Source organism: Gymnodraco acuticeps, unplaced genomic scaffold (assembly GCF_902827175.1).
Source record: "Gymnodraco acuticeps unplaced genomic scaffold, fGymAcu1.1, whole genome shotgun sequence".
Taxonomy (NCBI): Eukaryota; Metazoa; Chordata; class Actinopteri; order Perciformes; family Bathydraconidae; genus Gymnodraco; species Gymnodraco acuticeps.
Window position 1 is genome coordinate 348,496 of NW_022990003.1, and position 20,257 is coordinate 368,752.

The following is a 20,257-nucleotide window of genomic DNA, read 5'->3' on the forward strand; positions in this document are numbered from 1 at the left end:
TGCACTTTTTACCCCAACTGGCGGGCAGGCATGTGCTCATTCGTTCGGACAACATGTCCGCCGTTGCCCAATCAACCACCAGGGGGGCACCAGGTCCACACAGCTGCTCCGTGTTTCACACTTGGGCGCTCCCCCGCCTCGCCAGTCTGCAGGCAGTCTTTCTGCCAGGAGACCTGAATCAGGTCGCAGATTTCCTCTCACGGCGCAAGCCTCCACCGGGGGAGTGGAGGCTTCACCCAGAGGTGGTGTAGACAATTTGGAGCCTTTTCGGCAGGGCCGAGGTGGACCTCTTTGCCTCAGAAGAGTCGAGGCACTGCCCCCTCTGGTTCTCCTGGACGGAGGTGACCAGCCCGTTGGGTCAGGATGCCCTGGCGCACGACTGGCCGGACACTCTCCTGTATGCCTTCCCGCCGCTGCTTCAGAGGGTCCTTACTCAGGGGCACAGGCTCCTTCTGGTCGCCCCCCGCTGGCCGGGGAGAGTCTGGTTCCCACTGCTGCGCAGTCTCTGCTGCAGCCCACCTTGGCGTCTCCCCGACAGGAAGGACCTTCTGTCACAGCTCAAGGGTCAGATCTGGCGTCCCGACTCTCACCGCCTTCAGCTCTGGGTTTGGCCTCTGCAGGGCCCAACCCACTGTTGAGCGGCGTCACGGCATCAGTCAGGAAAACTATCCTGAATGCCAGAGCTCCATCTACTCGGGCACAGTATGAGTGCAAATGGAAGCTCTTCTCCCACTGGTGTGTGAGTAAGGCTGAGAATCCGGGGCATTTCTCCGTGGCCACCATTTTGGAGTTCCTGCAGTCCCTTCTGGAGAGTGGACGTTCTCACTCCACTTTGAAGGTGTATATGGCTGCGATCTCTGCCCGACATGTTGGAGTCGATGGCGCCACAGTGGGGCGCCACAGGTTGGTGTCCCTCTTTCTAAGAGGGGCTATACGGCAGCGTCCCCCTAGCACCCCAAGGGCCCCGGCTTGGGACCTGCCCCTAGTGCTGAATGCCCTATCATCTCCGCCCTTCGAGCCCCTGGCCCAGGTCGGGCTTAAGTGGCTGTCCCTGAAGGCAGCATTTCTGCTGGCCGTAACCTCAGGGAAGCGAGTCGGAGAGCTTCATGCCCTCTCCGTAAGCAGTACATGCCTGAGGTGGAACTCCGATGACTCGGGCGTTACCCTCTGGCCGAATGTGGCGTTCCTGCCCAAGGTGCTTCCACTAGCCCACTCCAATCGGCCTATCCAGCTGGCACGCTTTAACATTCCACAGGAGAGCGGCACACCTGAGTTGCTGTGCCCTGTGCGTGCCCTGAGGGCGTATATTGATGCTACAGCCGGTATACGGCAGTCAGAGCAGCTCTTCGTTTGCCATGGCGGCACTAAGAAGGGTCGTGCTCTCTCTAAGCAACGGCTGTCCCACTGGGTGGTTGATACCATCACACATGCCTATGGGGCCAGTGGCCGCCCCCTGCCATCAGGGGTGAGATGCCACTCTACAAGAAGCATCTCAACATCGTGGGCTGCCCTAAGAGGGGTGCCACTGGAGACCATCTGTGCCGCGGCATCATGGGCGTCTTCTGGCACATTCTCCAGGTTCTACCGAGTCAATGTCGCCACTCCTCACCCTCTGGGTGTGGTCCTGTTGCCAAGCTCCGCTGCTTCCAGCCAGGTGAGTAAGTGCTTGGATTCTTCATGACATGGTTGGTATAGGTCATCCAGTGCTAAAGCACCGCCTCTGGCGGTCATCCGGGACTCATAGAACCGTAGTTACAGCCGTAACTATCGTTATATGTCCTCGACCTGTATGTATATATGAGGTTTTTGTTTTCTTCCTGTAAAATCCTTGTTACATTGTGTTTTTTCAGCATGTTGGCTGTCAATAAAAGCACCTAAGGATACATTTTTGGTGACTCTAGCCATCTTATTTAATTCCTAGTTTTCTCATTGAACCTTTTTGTAACATCATCACATAGAATACAGATGGACAGGTTAAAATAGAGTAAGAAATCACACCTATAAAATCTCTAACTGGATGAATCTACTTTCACATGTATTAGGGGTCACCTGAGGCAACCTGTGTATCTCAGAGTAACTGGAGGCACTTAATGTCAACAGCATGTTCAGTGATGGTGGTTAATAACACACACAATGGTTTGTATCTATGAGTCCTCACCCTGACTCTTCTCCTGTGTGACGTCCGATCTGATGTTGGAGACTGAAGTGTGATATCACCCTCAGGTTCTGAGCAGACCTGTTGCTACACTTACAGATGTGTGTGTTCTTCACACTGTCCTCCAATATATATATATATATATAACACAATGGCCTATTTCATATTATCATCATTATTATTATTATGTTTGTTTTTATAAAAACGTTTTGTTAATTTTTTGTCTTAGTATTTATCTTGTGTTTAAAACAGAACAGATATAAAATTAAAATTGTTTCTAATCAAATGTTGAAACAGGTGAAAAATGTATTTGATTTATTACTTTATTATTTTGATTGTAAGAGTACATTTTGTAATAATAATAATAATAATTGTAATTATTGGTATTATTAAAACACATTTTAAAATGAAATAAATTGCTTATTTATTCATAGTAATAATTATAATGAGAGTATTATTATTATTAATATGTTGGAACATTAAAAGGTGATATTTAATCTGCTTTTGGATTAAAAATGAGCGATACTGATTTTATTATAGAGATGAAAGACCCTGATATCACCGTGGTACAGAGGAAAGATACATTGAGATTAAATTAAAGAGTTATTTTTAGACTCTCAGGGAAATAGGGAAACATAACCAAAGTCTTTTAATAAACAGAGAAATACTTTATTGTCTGTCTTTACATAACAAAATGATACCAGGATACAACATTGGAATTCACCGTGACTAATGTTTAATAAATATGCTAATAAATAGGTCTCATTAATTAATTTGCTGCTCAAAAAATGGTCATAAACAGTTTCCGTTTCAGAAGTGTCCTCTGCTCGTTGTGTTTTGCTCCATCTAGTGGTACAACATGGTAACGACAGTTTTTACAAAAACGATGCAATACACTGAATAATATCAATAAAAACACAGATATTGTGTCTATACGTTGCACTGTGCACTGTAATACGACCAACATAAAATATATATTTTTGTGATTCCTTTAATATTTTATATCAATCTTAAAAATGGTCATCTAGAAAAGCCAGTGTGGTCAAACAACTTCATTCTTTCTTGGATAGAAAGACCTTCTTTTAAACTCTGCAAGCCAAAGAAAAGAAAAGAAAGAGTCAAAGTTTGACATCACTTGTTAGTACAGTTTAAGGACGTCATTGTGAGGTGAGAGGTTCAAAGTTGTTATGAAAAATAAATGTTGCATTTATCAAAAGTCACATTGTACCTTTGATCGGACTCCTCTGATCTGACGTGTGAGGGAGGATTTATCTTTCTTCTTCAGAAAAGCAGCATTACTTGTGTTTGTCCCATTGTCTTCTGAGAAAACAAGAGGGTACAATGTTTATCATCCTGACTAGCCCTGTTTAATAACTAACAGAAGCAATGTTTAATGTGTAAGTAGACATCTCACAAGTTGTCTTTAAATTTAACAATGTACACAAAATAAAGTGAGTCTCACTGAGGCTCTGTCCTGAGGCGTCTCGGTTTGACCAAGTGACATCTTGGTGTGGTTCATCCAGGCTGGTCGTATGGAGGGCCTTGAGCTTGTTCTGGGCGTATATTTTGTCCTGTTGCACACCCAAACAAACACACACACACACACACACACACACACACACACACACACACACACACACACACACACACACACACACACACACACACACACACACACACACACAAGCTTAAATAATTAATCAGAATTCAGATTTATTTTTAATTTCTGAACAGTTGCTATTTTCATGTTAAAGGGGTCCTATCATGCTTATTGTTCGTATTTGTATGTTGTGCCTCTGCTGTGACCATATACAGTAGGGCTGCACGGTATTGAAAAAAACTGACATCGCGATTTCCCCCCCCCCCTGCGGTATATATTGCGGTTTTTTTAACCTGTTAAACCCCAAAGTCCCGGCGGGTACTTTACTTTTTTTTTCACGACAGTGTCTCAGGGGATCGTAATATTTAAGAACCTATTAATGTGTTATACCAGATTAACGGAAATAATCTCAGCTAACTGACGATACAAACCATTTTTACCAAAACAAAACACAAGTCTCATAAGAAGCATCTAAATGACCCCTAAGCGAAAAATGCTAACGCACTTTGGCACAGAACTCAAGATAAAAGTACCCTTATTATTACTTATCGTAGCTGCACTTACAAGATATCCGATTAAAGCTGAGGTTCCACAGATTATGTAGGTATATAGTATCATCACTGAGTGATCTGAACTCGGACAGGGGAAGCAAACACAGACATCACAACACGTACCTTTACGTAGCTTCTAGGGGAGATGTCTCACCGTAGCTGTCAATCTGATCAAAAGACGTGTTCAATGGCATTAAAACGAGAACGAAAAAACGCGGCTGAATCGGTTAATCCATAGGTTTTTAACGTCTCTGTATAAAAAAAATGATTTAATTTATAATCCATAATTCCATTTTTATGTAAATATCGCAGAGCAAAAGTTAGCTGCTAATGGTAGCCACCAGAGTGGCTGCTGCTTCCGGTCTTGGCTATGCGGAAGTCTCACACACACACATTACCAAATAAGGACTGTGTGATTTCCCCTCGATTCCATTGGCTCTGACGGTCAGAAAGAGATGTCACATGTCAAAATCCAGCAAGGTGGGCCAGAGATATGGAAAATCCACCCAAATGGCCCCAAAAGAGGTTTTTTGTGCTAAATCTGTCTAAAAAGGTCAAATATCACTTGTTTTGCATCAATCTTGATACAGAATGATTGTGATTGGTGGTTTGCTGTGCATGCAGGGGAAGTTCTACACACACCAACACATGAACAAATAAGAAGTGAGAGTGACGCGTAGCAAAAACCGGAAGCTGCATACACTCTGGTAGCTACCATTAGCAGCTAACTTTTGTGCTCCTATTTTTACATAAAAATGGAATTATGGATTATAAACAATTGCTTCAAAACCACAGATACATTATCAACCTATGGATCAACCGATTCAGCCGCGTTTTTTCTTTCTCGTTTTAATGCCATTGAACACGTCTTTTGATCAGATTGACAGCTACGGTGAGACGATCTCTCGTAAAAGCTCCGTAAAAGGTACGTGTTGTGATGTCTGTGTTTGCTTCCCCTGTTGCGAGATCGGATCGCTTAGATACTATACTTAAATAATCTGTGGAGTCTCAGCTTTAATCGGATATATTGTATGTGCAGTTTCGATAAGTAATAAGGGTATCTTTACTTTGAATTCTGTGCTAAAGTGCGTTAGCATTTTTTTTTTTTAAATGAATAAAACCGCACGTCCCTGCGGTGTGAGCACCGCGCATGCGCATACCGCGGTTATCGCCATGACACGGTATATCGTTCAGCCCTAATATACAGTCTATGGCTGTGACATGTCTCCATACTTTAATGTTCAAAAAGGTATTTATTTGTCTCTTACTGCCTGATTGGTTGGCCGGCTCTGTTGTGATTGGTCAACCGCTTAGGTTAGTCCCGCCCATTAACTTACCACAGTACAATGTGTTTGAGTGTTAGCCTATGGAATTGTATGCAGCTCCCTTTAGGAAGTTGAATTCATTTTGCTGTTTTAATGCAAAATGGTTTTATGATCTAGCAAGATTATAGGATATAAAGTTGAAAGAGATATCGTTACCATTCGAGCGAGCTTCAACTCTTCCTTAAGAGATCGAGCTTCCTGTCTGAGAAACTGCATTTCTGCCTCCCTCGCCCTCAGGATCACCTGAAACATACAGAACATGCTATAATTGATATGTTGTGTACAGTGTAATGGTATGGGAAATTAACATACGTTTACATTTTGTACAGGTTGGATAAATGACAGATAACAATAAAACAAAACAACAACTCAAGTTATGGATCAGTAAGGCCATATACAAAGCTCTTGTACCATTACACACAAATAAAAGTCCTGTTAATCATTAAAGGTCCCATGTCATGCGTTTCCGGTTATTACCCGTCCCCTTGTGTGTTATGAAGGTTTTTCTGCATGTAAACGGTCTGCAGAGTCAAAACCCACAAAGTACACCCTGTAGCGAGTAAAACTCTAACAAAGAAAAGATGTGTCTATGCTGCCCCAGAACGCCTCGTTGGAGATTTCTCTTTTTCTTCCTGGGTACAGTGACGTGCCCATACCCAAATGGACCAATCCGTGTAGCCGTTACGTTACGTTCGCGGAGCCGTTATGACTTCCTCAAATACACAATCTTTTCTCAGCTGCAGCTCCGCCGATTTCTCCTCCCTGACGGCGGGACGCGGCGAGGCTGTGAGTCGGTGTGTGAGCACACACACAAACTCTCAGCCAGGCTGCGGGTGTGTGTGTTCGGGCTGGGTTTCGCTGTGTCTCGCAGACGGCCACTGGGCTCATAGGGAGAGGGGGGGCAGGAGCTCCAACAAGTTGATTAGGACAGAGAGTGAATACACATACTATGCAGAGATGCTGTATGAGAAACCAATGTGAGTTTGGAAAATTGCACAATATAAATCTATTTTAGTATACCTCAACAATGGAATTATGATCAGTAGAAATGGCCATGACATGGGACCTTTAAAAACAAAAACAGAATCACTGCTTACTTCTTATTTTTTATGATTATGAATTGGGTGAAATAAAGGCTGTACTCTCTGTTTTCCAGACACTCACCTCCATTTCATAGAAGTCGTTGACTTGAGGGCCGACCTGGGACTGTTTCCCATTCAGTGAGAAATGCAGCTGAGACATTTCATCTGTCTCCCTCTGTAAGAAATGTCAGGAGACAGGAGACGGTGAATACAACACATTCTCTCAATGTTAAAATGAGGATCTTAATTGAATAAAAAGGAAGAATAAGGAGCGTCCCTTGGGGCTAAGAACATGTTGATACCTGTTTCTTTTTCAGCTCCTTGTTTTGTTTCTGGTACTGAATGGAGGACTGCCTCTCCTCCTGCAGCTCCTGGCTCAGCTGAGAGTGTTCCAGACATTTCTGAGTGTGCTGCACCGACAGCACCTCGAGCTCCTTATGCATCAACTGAAACTCCTTTCTGCAGAGGCATGATGTTGAACAGTAAAGTGACTATAGATTCAGAAAATAATCTTTTAAAGAAGTAGAGGTCGATTTGGTTGAAATGGCCTTGTGTTACATTCTGAAATAGCTCTTGTGTGTGTCACTATGCAGGTATCAGCACCACGGACAGCAGTCAGTGACACAGGCTCGTTCATCACTAAATACACCATGAACCAGTAGCCCTGCTGCAATAAAAGCTGCAGTGACAGAGTGAGATGTATGCTACTGTTTCTTAGGAGCTTAATTGTAAGAGAAATAACAAAAACGCAGTAAAAGGAAAAGCAGTCACTTACTCATATTCATTTTGCAGTTGAGTGATGTCAGCGCTCTCCTTGATGTGCTGAGACTGCCGGCTTTTCTCCAGCTCCACTTTATGGGCTCTTCTCATTGCTACAATAGCTGTAGAACGAGGTGAAATGTGCATCAACAAGAGGTGGGAGAAGCACTCACATCTTGTACTTCATGAGTAAAAGTACCAGAGAGTAGGAATACTCTGTTACAAGTAAAAGTCCAGCATTAAAAATGTTACTCAAGTTAAATTACACAAATATTAGCATTAGAATATACTTTAAGTGCCAAAAGTAAAAGTACTTATTATGCAAATGTGTCCATTTCAGAATACTATATATAATATGTTATATTATTATAATTGTTGATGCATTAAAGTGTTCTCAAAGCTGGTAAAGGTGCAGCTAGTTTGAATGACTCTGTATACTGCAGCTTGTGAATGTTACTCCAGGTGCAACTTAAGTCTTATTGAAGAGTTCTTTACATTTCACATAATTAATCCAAATATGCAGAGTAACTAAAGGTACAAAATAAATGTAGTGGAGTAAAAGTACAGTATTTACCTCTGAATTGTATGGAGTAGAAGTAGGAAGTAACATAACATGGAAATACTCAACTAAAGTACAAGTATCTCAACATTGTATAGTACTTGAGTAAATTAGTTACTTCCCAATGATCAACTAAACACTGTTACAACTTCTGCAAATGCTTCCGATATTGAAAAGAAAGAACCGTAAAGAGTTTGCATTGACTCAACAGGCCTCAATGCTTTTCCTGTTGTTTGACTTCCTGCTGAAGACCCTCACCTGCCATGGTGGCGGCGGTCTCTTCCTGCAGCAGCTTGTCTCTCTGCTTCAGCAGCGCTGCCATCTCCGTCTGATGCTGCTTCTGCAGGTCTGAGATCAGCTGCCGGTGCATCTCCTCCATAGCAGCGAAGCCCTGATCACAGGTCGCCTGTATTTACATTGAGAAAAGGTTCAGTATTGATAAGGTAGTACTTAGGTAATGTATGTGCAGTAGTCGTGTGTTAAAATGTAACTTGCTATACAGAAGGGAAAAAATGGGATTCTCATAAATCTGTGTGTGTGTGTGTTGCCTAGCATTACTATACTTGTGGGGACCTAAATCTGTTTACACAGTCACGTGTGGGGACTCGCCTCCCTTATGGGGACAAAATGGAGGTCCCCGTGAGGGGAATCATTAATTTTAGGGTGAAGACTTGGTTAGGGTTAGGGTTAGGCATGTGTTGGTTATGGTTAAGGTTAGGATAAGTCTCCAGGAAATGCATGTAAGTCAATGTAATGTCCCCCGAAGTGATGTATACATGGTATGTGTGTGTGTGTTTCATACTCTTACTGTAAACTATTTTTTCAGCTGTGATTTGTTCATTTTGATTTCAATAAATATACAATAAAGAACTAATAGACCCAATAAATGTTATGTTTGTATGTGCAGCAACAAAGACGTCCTGTATTGATGCATAATGCTTGTTTTGTATTTAGAAGTTCTGTATTGATTATTTAGTAGAACATTTGTGAGATTATAATAGTGTAGAGAGGTTGTGTGTGTTTTGGGATTGTATACTCTAAACCTTTATTTCATCAGGGATTGATTTAATTGAATACTATAAAGAACTAATAGGCATTGCACCTCAGCATCTCAGCACCTTGTGTTTGTTTCCTGAAGTACGGAAATAGTGTGTGTTACCTCGTGTGTTTCTTTCAGGTAAGCCTCTTCTGACTCTGTGCAGATGTTGCTCTGTTTCTCTTTGGAGGACTTGACGTAGTAGCCATGCAAGTTCTGCATCTCCTCTTCGTGGATGTGTTGCAGCTCCCCGATCTTCTCTTGAAACCCACTTTCCAGATTCTTCATCCTTTCCTCGTGATATTCCTCGATTTTCTCGATGTCTTCCAGCAGCCTCCGGTTCCCAGTCTCAATAAATATGATCTTCTGCTCAGCACGCTCCAGTGTTTCTCGTAATGCGCTGTTGTCCTCCTGAAGCTGACATAAGGTGTGAGGAAAAGCCTCCTGCTCATCCTTTAATGTGCTGCCCTGCTCTTGGCACAGAGCTTGCAGTTTGCCCTGTAACACCTCGTTGCGCTGCCGCTCTAAATCCGAGTGCAGTCTGTCTGACAGATAAATCAACTTCGCCTGCTCCTGCATCCACCTGAGGTCGGCTGCAGAAGCATTTTCCCACTTATCATCCACGCCTCGCTCTACTCCGCTGCCATCGGAAACTTCCTGGCAGAGTTTGCGTAAGAATGTAGCTCTCCTTTGCAGCCGAGATATAAGTCTCTCTAACCACTCTGGTTCTTTCTCTTCCTTTCTTCCAGGTTGATGTCTTTCAGGTGGCTGTGTGGCTCCTTCTGAACCTTTTCGCTGTCCCTGAACCTGCTGCTCCTCATAAGGAGCCAACTCCGGGGGATTCACATTTGCCAGACTCTTCTTTTGATGCTCAACTTTTGGATTCTTTTCTTGAGTAACGCTCTCATGTTGCAGTTGAAATTTCAGGGCAGCATAAATGATCTCTGCTTCAGCACAGACTCTACCTATTGCCCTTTTTATAGGGTCCTTGTTGTCACATCCTGCTCTCCCAGAATAAGTCCTTTTTAAGGCTATTCTTTGCGATATCATTATTTTGTACCTGTGTGCCAAATCCCCCTCCTCCTCTCTTGGTGTTAGAGATATAACGGTAGGTTGACTCTGCAGGACGGACAACATTTGATCTACTAAAAGCACTTCCCTCGTTAGACACTTTCCAACTGTTTCTATGTCCTCCTCTGAGGTAAACGTAGCACTGTTGTTCTCAGCTCCAGCTAAAGTCTCATCACTGAGGATCTTGTCCCCTCCTTTGCTGGCGTTAAGTGATTCCTGCTGCAGTTGATCAGCATCCTTCTCTCCTTGCTGAATGCAGGAAGCAGCTGCGGCGAGTTGCTTGTCGAAGTCTGTGATGTTAACCGGAGCGGCATGGAGCCTCCCTCTGCAGGCCTGTACGATGTTCAGTGCGATCTGAAACCTGCCGGCCAACACCCTGCAGCGCCCCTCCGCCTCCTGGGCGAAGCGCCGGCTCTGCTTGGCCTGGCTGTGCAGCTGCAGACTGAGGTGCTGAGCGGTGGCTCGGCTCTGAGTCAGCTGAGAGCAGAGGTGGGGGTCCTGGCAGCCGATGTGACTCTGGTGCTCCTCCAGTCTTTGCATGATCTCCCTTAGCTTCTCCTCTGTCAAATAAAGCTTGGTTTCCAGGACCTGGATCACAGACATAAAGCTTTCCGGGTCATCTCCTGCGTGATCAACGTTGGGCCTGCGGTCATTCTGAGGAGAGCCGCAGCTACATACCTTCAACTTCTCATTCAGCCTCACTTCTGTCTCCTCCAGGCTGTTCCCTAAGACTTCCATCTTCAGCAACACTTCAGTCAGCTCTTGCTCCTTCCTGTCCAGGAGTCTCTCGTAGCCTTCTCGTATCTCCTGGAGTTCAGACTCCCTTTGCCGCTCCTTCCCTAAAGCCAGCTGCAGTTCCTCGCTAACTCTCTCGAACGAGTGCTCCAGATTGTAGTAGTGCGTCTCGTCTGTCTTCAAGCGGCTCTGCAGCCGGCTCACCTCTCCGTCCGCCTCGCCCAGCTGGCTCTGCAGCTCCTGACAGCACCGGTCCAGATGCCCCCTCTCATCTTGGAGTTTCTGCACCACAGACACCGTGCACGCCAGCTCCTCCTGAAGCTGCTGTTGAGCCTCCTCGATGTCCCTGGTCCACGTCTGAGTCTTATTCAGGCTGTCCACCTCCAGCTCAGACATGTCCAGTCTCCGCTGGAGTTCCTGCGTGAGTTGCTCTGCCTGCGCCAGGCTTGAGGCTAAGCTCCTGCGCTCTCGGTCCTGACTGGCTTGAAGGAGCATGAGGTGCTCCTGCAGGCGAGCCTCTTTCTGAGCCTGCGCCTCCTCATTGGCCTGAAGTTGAGTGGTCACCTCTTGGAGATGTTTGTGTAGGCGCTGAGCCTCCTGCTCCAGACTGTGGTAACTCTGCAACTCCTGCTGCAGCTGTGTGGAGCGCGACACGGCCTCCTTCCTCTGTCCCTCACTGGCACTCAGCTGGGACTTCAGCGAGGCCCTGCAGCGCTCCCACTCCTGCCGCTGCTCCATGAACTTCTGCCGGTCCTGCTCCAGGCGGGCCTGAGCGAGGGCAGTGGCATCGCCCGTGACCAGTATCTGAGCTTGTTGAGCTAAGAGGTCCACCCTTCGCCGTAGTTCTACTTCTCTTGTTTCTTCAAAGCTGCTCTTCTGATCCTCCAGCTCAAGGCGCAGGTCGTGGTTCATCTTATGAAGACGCTGTAAAACCAAAGCTTGTTCTGAAGATGAGTTGGAATTTGAGAGGAGGTCGTTCTGCGGAACAAAGTGAGCAGTGTTAGTGTCAACTGTGCTTTCATGCTTATGGACAAGTAACTTAAAGGGGACCTATCATGCAAAATGCACTTTTGTACGTCTTTTATACATGAATATGTGTCCCCGGTGGGTCAGGGAACTCACCAAGTGTCAGAAAACACAACCCTGTCTCTTTTCCTCCATACCCCAAATCTCTAAAAACGGGGCTGCAATGGATCTGATACAGACTGATACAGATTTGAAATAACGTCAGAAACAAGGAGCTCCGCCTATATGGGCAATTCTCCACCTATCAGGGGAATGAGAGGTTGCGTGGCATGGTAACAGAATGCTCGTGCCTCGTCCCCCTCCTTTGCAGGGGGGCGTGGTCAGCTGCAGCTCATTTGCCACAGAATCAGCGCTTGTGAAGACAGGGCTGGAATAGAACAAATAGAGCGAAATGAGGCATGGCTAAAATGCATGATCTGTTTGGTATTTTGAAAAAAAAACTTCACAGACATGTTTTATATAGGTATGGCCCTACAATATATTATTCAAATATAGCATGATAGGTCCACTTTAACTTCTAGGGTTTAACTTTCAAATTATCTGGCATCCTAGCTTGCCTTTTTTACAGAGCAATGTGTGTTTTTTCGCAATATGGCAAATTACATTAGTGCATCCCCTTCAAACTTATTGCTACTTAAAGTGAAAATGTATGAATGTTATACCATTTCACTTGCATGCCTCGCTCTCTCTTGTTGCACCTCATCCCGCAGATTCCTGTTTAACTGCCGCAGTCGAGAGAGTTCCCTCTGTGTTTGCTCCAGCTGTAGAGAACATATTAAGAAAGCTGTCACACTAACTAGCATGCTTTGATTTATTCAGGTGAACATGCTTCAAGCTATTGTTTTTTTTACACACATACTCATTATTCATGTATAAAGAGTAACTATTGTAGTTTTTATCATAGGTTTTTATTTAGAATATCACCTCTATGACAAGTGGTGCAGTTTGCTGCTTCTCCTTCTCCTTTGTGCTCTCAGTATTTGACTGCATTGTTGTGGAAGTAGAGCCGGCTCTTCCCTCAACACACGAAGACGCACCGGTCACACCTGAGGCACAGAAAATGTAGTACTTTTGATATAAAATGAAACAATATGAAGTCGTTTTGTATAATATATTGGGGGAAATTGAATCATCGGCCAATAAAGGAACATTTATATTAATGTGTTATTATTATATGTACTTTAAGATATATATGTTTATTATTACAAATTGTAGCAGATAGAGTATCGGGCAAATTGCCATCATTGACTCCAATAGATTATAATCCAACACTCAAGTAGAGAAAAATGTATTCATTACTTACAATAAAAGTTTAATTTGATCTACTTTACTAGAAAATAATATATATTTGTATTATAATAATGAAGACTGGAAACACCTATAACCTCTAAATGTACATTATTATGTGTTATAACGATGATGAAATAGTAGCCAATATTGTCCAAATTGCTGTCATTGACTTAACAGCAACAGCACGACAAGCTTTTCGTATGAACTTGACTAGAACAAATATGAATATAATATAAACGTAGAGGGGAAGCACCTTTACCTTCCACCACCTGCCCAGGAGGATTGATGGGAGACGGAGCGGAGGAGGCGGAGGGTGAGATGGGGGAGGCCAGATGAGAGGAGGAGATAGCAGGCGATGCAGAGCTTCCATCAGCAGAACGCCGCTCTGCCTCCGGCTGCAGGCTGGGCTCCTGGTGTTTCTGCTGCTCCTGTGTTTCCTCTGCACAGTCGCTGCTGCTGGGCTCGTGGTGTTCAGCTCTCTCCGGGCCCTCGGCTGAGTCTGGAAGCTGTGATTTTAGGGGAGTTTTCTGCTCTGAAAAGGAGCTGCGAGGAATAACAAAGAAATATGTTTTGACTATACGTCATATGAACCAACGTCTATAAAATATCTTGACATTAGTAAAAGTAGAGACCCTTTAACAACTTTATTGACCTTGTGACGTCAGAGGTAGAACTGTGCCTCACATTTTTCAACATTGCTTGGACCCAGTTGTGTCGCATAGAGGTCATGGCACAGAGCGTTTGCACCCCATCTATGGTCTGTGGGAAGAGAAATATCATTTATTATTACACACCTTAAAGTTGAGGAAGTGGATATGTTAGCTTTCCAGTTGAATGTTTGTGTTATGCTTTATTAAAGGTGGGGTAGGTAAGAATGGAGAAACCAGCTCGAGTGCGCTAGAATTTGAAAATACACAGCCGTAAAAAATCTGCCACTTCCTTACAGAGCCCCTCCTCCAACACACACGAACCAATGAGGGCACGAGATAAGTTTTTGCACAGATGGAAAGCTGACAGGCAGGTAGGCCATCCAGTTATTTTAGCCGGGCCGGCTCAGATGATTGGTCGTGCTTTTTACAGCACTACGGCTTCCACAGATGGGACATTTTTTTATGGATTTATTGTCAAAGCACTTAAGATATTCATTGCTATCGGGATGTTAAGAGCATTCCATGGAATATAACAAAAAGTGTTTCTGAAGTTAATTACCTACACCTTTAACTTATCACAGTTTATTTCAAATTATGGATTTAATTGATTTACCCTCAATATTTTAGTCCCTTTACTCGAGCATCCAATGTGAGTTTTCTTAATTAAATATCTTTTTTTCAATTTAGATTTTTAGAAGACTTAGATAACATACTGTAATAATGTGTAGAGGGTTTGTTCCCTACTGGTACATCCAATAAGAAAACAATACAATATAACAACTAAGAAAGCAGAAATATTGGCAGTCTTGTATGAGGTTTTGTAAGAAGGTATTCATAAAGACACATTACCTGTTTCTTTACTTTGTTGCAGGTATGATAACATGCAGAGGAGGGAGACTCCTGAAGCTCAGAGGAGCTGCTTGCTTTCATTTGCTCCTCCTCATCCGCATCGAACTGATCCTCGTCATCCCTTTAAGGATGGAAACATAAACAAGCCCAGCACTTTTACATAATTCGAAATATAGCACAACAGCAGCATTTCATAAAGCAACAACAAAAAGTAAAACCTAGCGTTATCTGAGTTCTTTAAAACAACAAACCTGAGCTGTTCCTCCGAATAAGACAGCAGTTTCTTTGCTGCAGTTGGTCCTTGTTTGACTGCATGCTCTGGATCTATTTCAGAGACAAAGGCTGTAAGTCATACTTTTTCAGAAGCTCCTATAGTTATATGTATCCATTCTTATTTCTAAAACCAATTAAACAACTACTTTGCTGTGGCGCTTAAGAGAAAACATTGAAAGAATGATGAAAAAAATAGCAACCACATTTAGATTTCTATACAAACATAGATGGACTTTAAAATAACTTAATTTGGATGCATATTCTGTCAAACATACCGTCTCCCGTGGGTGTTTGGTCGAGCCTGTTGAGAGAGCGGCTGCTTCTCATGAAGGGCGCGGCAGAAAGAGAGGAGCTCTGGAGGGACGAGAAGCTCCGGCTGCTGCAGAGGCGCAGAGCCTGTCTGCCGGGGCGAGACGCCGCTCGGGGCCCCTGGTGGACGACGCTGCCTCTCTTCAAACTAACACCAGCTTTATTAGCACCAGCCTTATTATCACTGGCCGTCGTCTCACTACCTCTGGTGCCCAGGCTGTTGCTCCTTCCATAAGTAACGCTGGTTTTGCTGGCAGCCTGTTTACCTCCACTGGACACAGGAACAGCTGCAGGTTCCTTTGGGAGAGACAACATAGGCTGAACCTCTCATTTCAAGTTTCAAGGCTTTATTGTCATATGCACATTAGCTACAGTGTAGATATGGCAGAGATGGGGACTCGAGTCTGTGACTCGGACTCGAGTCGCACTTAAGTCGCACACACAGAGACTTCAGACTTGACTTGGACTCCTGCTCAAAAGACTTCAGACTCGACTTGGACTCGTGTTTTGGGACTCGTGAACAATCATTGTGTTTTCTATTTTTGGCGTATTAAAGGTGGGGTAGGTAAGTTTGAGAAACCAGCTCGAGATCGCTAGAATTTGAAAATACACAACCGGAGAAAATCTGCCACTTCCTTACAGAGCCCCTCCTCCAACACACACGAACGCGCACATGACCAATGAGGGCACGAGATTAGTTTGTGCCCCGATGGAAGGCTGACAGGCAGGTAGGCCATCCAGTTATTTTAGCCGGGCCGGCTATCGGGATGTTAAGAGCATTCCATGGAATATAACAAAAAGTGTATCTCGAGTAGGGATGGGTATCGTTTGAAATTTATCGATTCCGATTTCGATTCCGGTTCTGCTTATCGATTCCGGTTCTTATCGATTCCCCGTTTCGATTCCAAAATTGTAAAATAAAGAGATCAAACGTTTAGATAACAAAAATATATTTATTCTTAAAAGCTTTAACTGAAATTGTTACTAAAAAATATACATGCAATACAAATGTATTGCACAATAGCTGTGCTTTATTTTAACTGAGCTATGCCTGTGGCAAGCTATTAACAGGCATTACACTGTGCCTTTTCTTTTTCTTTTTTAGTGTAGTGGAGCCTCACTTCAGAGCGTTTACCGCGACCTATCTTTGGTGTTATGAAGTGACTGAGCTCGTGAAATGTCTACGGGAGGGCGGGGGAGCATCGCTGCGGGGCAACTGTGGACCTCTGTCGCCTGTCAGCGCAATTTATATGATGCCGTTTAAAAAAATGAAGGGCGGTGCCGGCCGTCAGCTTACCGAGCCGGCCGTCAACGGCCCGCTGACGACCGGCCGTTCTGTGATTCTCCAGATCCGCCCTGTATTCCACCGGGTCACCGCAGCACCGCGGTGCAGACGGACCCGCTGGAATACAGGGTCTACCGCGTTTAGGAACCGTTAAGCAGAACCGAGATTGTGTATTTTGTATGGGTACCCGGTACCCGGCATTTTCTTATCGGTTCTCATCTGGAACCGAGTTTCGGTTCCCAACCCTAATCTCGAGCCGGTTTCTCAAACTTACCTACCCCACCTTTAACATTAACATCATGGTAACACCATGGCGACCGGCGGCACACCTGCAGCTGTACCGCTTGCAGGTTCAACTATAAAAACTTCGAACAAAAACGCCGGCGGCACCAACAAAAGGAGCGCACACTGCAAAGTCTGCAATATTAAAATCAAGGATGCTGGTGCAACAACGTCAAATTTCATCAGGCACTTGAAAACTCACCCGGAGAGGTCAGTCACATTAACGCATATGGACGGTTAGCAAACATGTTTAGCTCAGCATCAGCTATGTAATGTTAACTTAGCTTGCTACTAGCTTTGTAACTGAATATTTGAAAAGATGAGTGAATGTTTGCTTGTCACACTTGTTTGCGTTGAGTGGCGTTGACATCCAACTCTTGACATGACATAAAAAAGGTCGGTAAAGTTAATCATTACGTTCCGCTGCCACCATCTACTGGCTAACGTTAAACGTAGAAAAATACATAGTTACATACATAAATACATCTGTCGGTTTATAGGCAGGTTACAGGTTTATTGTTGACCACGTAACGTTAATGTTACAGGTTTATCAGGTTACCATTACACTGGGTTTGAGTGAGAGGATAGAGGAATATGTTTATTTATAGTAGACTTAAAAGATGTCATTAGAGACCCAGTGTAATTAAACAATACGGTTGCAGAGGTCAAATTTTAACATTTTTGTCCACTGGCCAAATGGCTAGCCTAGTGAATGTTGAAATTTTACCAGCCACTCAATAGATTGCCATTGTTATTTGTGGCTGGTGCGTGCAACATACAGTACCAGCCACTTGCATGATTTACCAGCACTTGGCTGGTAAATGGTGTTAATGGTAGATATCTCTTTTGGAACAGGTCATGTTTTAATATCACCAGTTCAGTATATTTCAGATAATATTGCAGCAATAGTTTTTTAGTTGCAAATGGCACAGAACAAATGTTTACTTTTAAGTACTTTTAACACAGTTTCCCTGCGGGGGATTAATAAAGTATTTGTGATTCTGATTCTGAAGTGTTTTGCTTATAAGTTGTTTGCATTTAGCTAAAGTGTGATGTTTTTCCTCATATTGCATTGCAATAGCCTGTTTAAAGTGATCATATAACAAACAACTAATCAGTACTGATACTGTATGCTAATAGATATAGGAGTGATAATAATACAGTACATGCTTTGAATTTCTTAGATATAGCTGTGCAGTATTCTTAACAGACTGGATAGCAGCAGACAATAGAAGGCTTATTACAACCAGAAGAGACATGAGACTTTTATTTTTTAGAGACTTGAGACTTGACTTGGACTCGTGACCAAAGACTTGAGACTTGATCAAGTCTCACCCCACAAAGACTTGAGACTTGACTTGGACTCGTGACCAAAGACTTGAGACTTGACTTGGACTTGCAAAAAAAGACTTGTGAACATCTCTGAGATATGGCAATGAAAAACTGAAGTCCCCCAACAGTGCAACCTGTGACTTAAGTTGTTCATGGTCTGAGTAGATACCTCATAAATAAGACAGGATTGTAGGTGTAAAGTTCTGTATGTTTTTTGAGGATGCTCATATTTAAATATCACTGCACCTCCTGTTAATCCCAATTCCAAACTTGGCCTCTTTGACACAAACAATCCAATCACCATGTGAGACAACCTTTTAATCCCCAAAAGAGCTCTTAATTTGCTTAAGTACCATCTGACCGACACTGTGATCATGGACAAACACACACTTGAACTTAATCACACTTGAGCGTTGGAAAGCTATTAGAGACAGGCGGTTTATTCCGGTCTCTAGCGATGCAGCCTCACCAAATGCAGAGGCAATCAATCTGCGGCCGGATCACTAGACAGCTAAATCAATTAGAGGAGGCTCCAAGAGTCCTGATTTAGCAACTTGTGCAGGTCGTAAACGCACTGACTTGACCTTCGGACATTAATGGCTGCATTAATTAAATAAAATGCACGTCTAGCAAAAACATGGATACTCTGAGGAAATGGTGTCTTCTGTGTTTAGTGAACAAAACAGAGATGGTGATGTAATCCAAACATCTTAAAGCATATTGCATACAGTTGGCATTAGCTTTAGTGCTGGAGTAGTGGGGAGTTGTACACATACAGTAAGATGATAGGTGAGTGAGATGAGATATTTGCCTGTGTGCATCTTTTTATGTCTTCAATGTTGCAAAACCAGGATAACATAGGTTAAGCATATGTGTCAAATTAAGCAGGCAACATTTTCACAAAATGAAACAAACACTGCCAAACATCTGGTCTATTTGTGTGGCAGTGTGTTCACTTATGAGTATGGTTCTAGTTTTAAATGCTTACAGGTTTCTTTGGGATCATATTTAAAAGACCTCACATGATCCAGTAAATATTGACCCAATTTAGTATTTCATAATAAACACTGTTTTGTTGCAAGTTAAGAACTGGGAAAGATAGGATAATTTAACCATGATACAACTCGTCCCTTTTTTAATTGAAGAATAAAAAAGAATGAAACGGTAAAGTAAGAAATATTTGAAAGGTCACATGTTGCCTTATCCTCATGATGCTTCATATCCATCAGAAAAGTTGATGAGTCCGAAATGTGCAAGACAAAACTCTTGGTAAAGGTCATCCTTACCTTCCCCCCTGGCTTCGGAGCAGGTTTTTTGGGCTTAGAGTTAACCAGGGAGTCATGCCACCTGTTAAAGATAAGATTAAGACAGTAAAGCATAAATTGTCCTGTCACCCTGCACTTCTATTAAACAATTATTAAGTGGGCGTCACAATGTTATTCATATATTTAATTTGACAGTAAAGAGGTATACATTAAAAGAAAGCATTGGAGGTTATGATAGTTTTGTGTGGCCCAAGTTAATGAAAATAGGTTTCAGTTGGCAAACATCTGTCACTGAAGATTGTTAAAAGGTAGAATCTGTCACAAGTATTTAAGTACAGTTTCGACAAATATAGAGTGTTGTAAATTATGAGCCAATAATTAAGATAAAGTGAAGTATATGATTGATTATGTGCGTGTTTGTTGCACTGAATGCAATACATACTACACTATTTAAAAATGAAATGTCAATTAGTGGTGGTAATTTTAGTGTGGCAATAAAACTCTTTTCACCATCATTTGGCAGAATGGTAACAGGAAACATGAACATGGCAAAAGTTAAACAACATTTTAACATATATTTTTGTATGAAGTAGAGAATAAGCTAAATAAAATGATCACATATAGACCAGAATGAACATGCCCACTCTTTCTTCTGTCATGATGTTGCTCATTATTATTTCAGCTGCCATATTGGGACAATGCAAGCATGTTTTTTATTATAATGATATGGCCTTCAGTGTCAAAAGGAAATGTTTTAGCAATGATGCCTTAACATTCATATATAAACAGGAAAAATGCTGACTCACCTTGGCGCCCTCGACAT

General features: G+C 43.1%; 1 protein-coding gene across 1 annotated transcript; it reads right to left on the reverse strand.

Annotated features, from left to right (window-relative positions):
- Positions 1-2,884: 2,884 nt before the first annotated feature.
- On the reverse strand, positions 2,885-20,257 carry LOC117544144 (golgin subfamily A member 4-like). Its single transcript, XM_034212967.1, has 18 exons — positions 20,241-20,257; positions 19,456-19,516; positions 15,237-15,567; positions 14,940-15,012; positions 14,689-14,809; positions 13,842-13,948; positions 13,449-13,732; positions 12,824-12,945; positions 12,562-12,660; positions 9,191-11,851; positions 8,290-8,437; positions 7,489-7,594; positions 7,016-7,172; positions 6,796-6,888; positions 5,788-5,874; positions 3,618-3,726; positions 3,384-3,475; positions 2,885-3,244 (listed from the first exon to the last, which is right to left on the reverse strand). The coding sequence occupies exons 1-18, from the start codon at positions 20,255-20,257 to the stop codon at positions 3,176-3,178; spliced, it is 4,737 nt and encodes a 1,578-aa protein (XP_034068858.1). The 3' UTR covers positions 2,885-3,175.

Coding starts and splice junctions, on each gene's coding strand:
- LOC117544144 (XM_034212967.1), bottom strand. Junction 15,568..19,455: donor CTCCGAAGCCAGGGGGGAAG/GTAAGGATGACC, acceptor TCTCTCCCAAAG/GAACCTGCAGCTGTTCCTGT. Junction 11,852..12,561: donor CGAGGCATGCAAGTGAAATG/GTATAACATTCA, acceptor TTTGTTCCGCAG/AACGACCTCCTCTCAAATTC.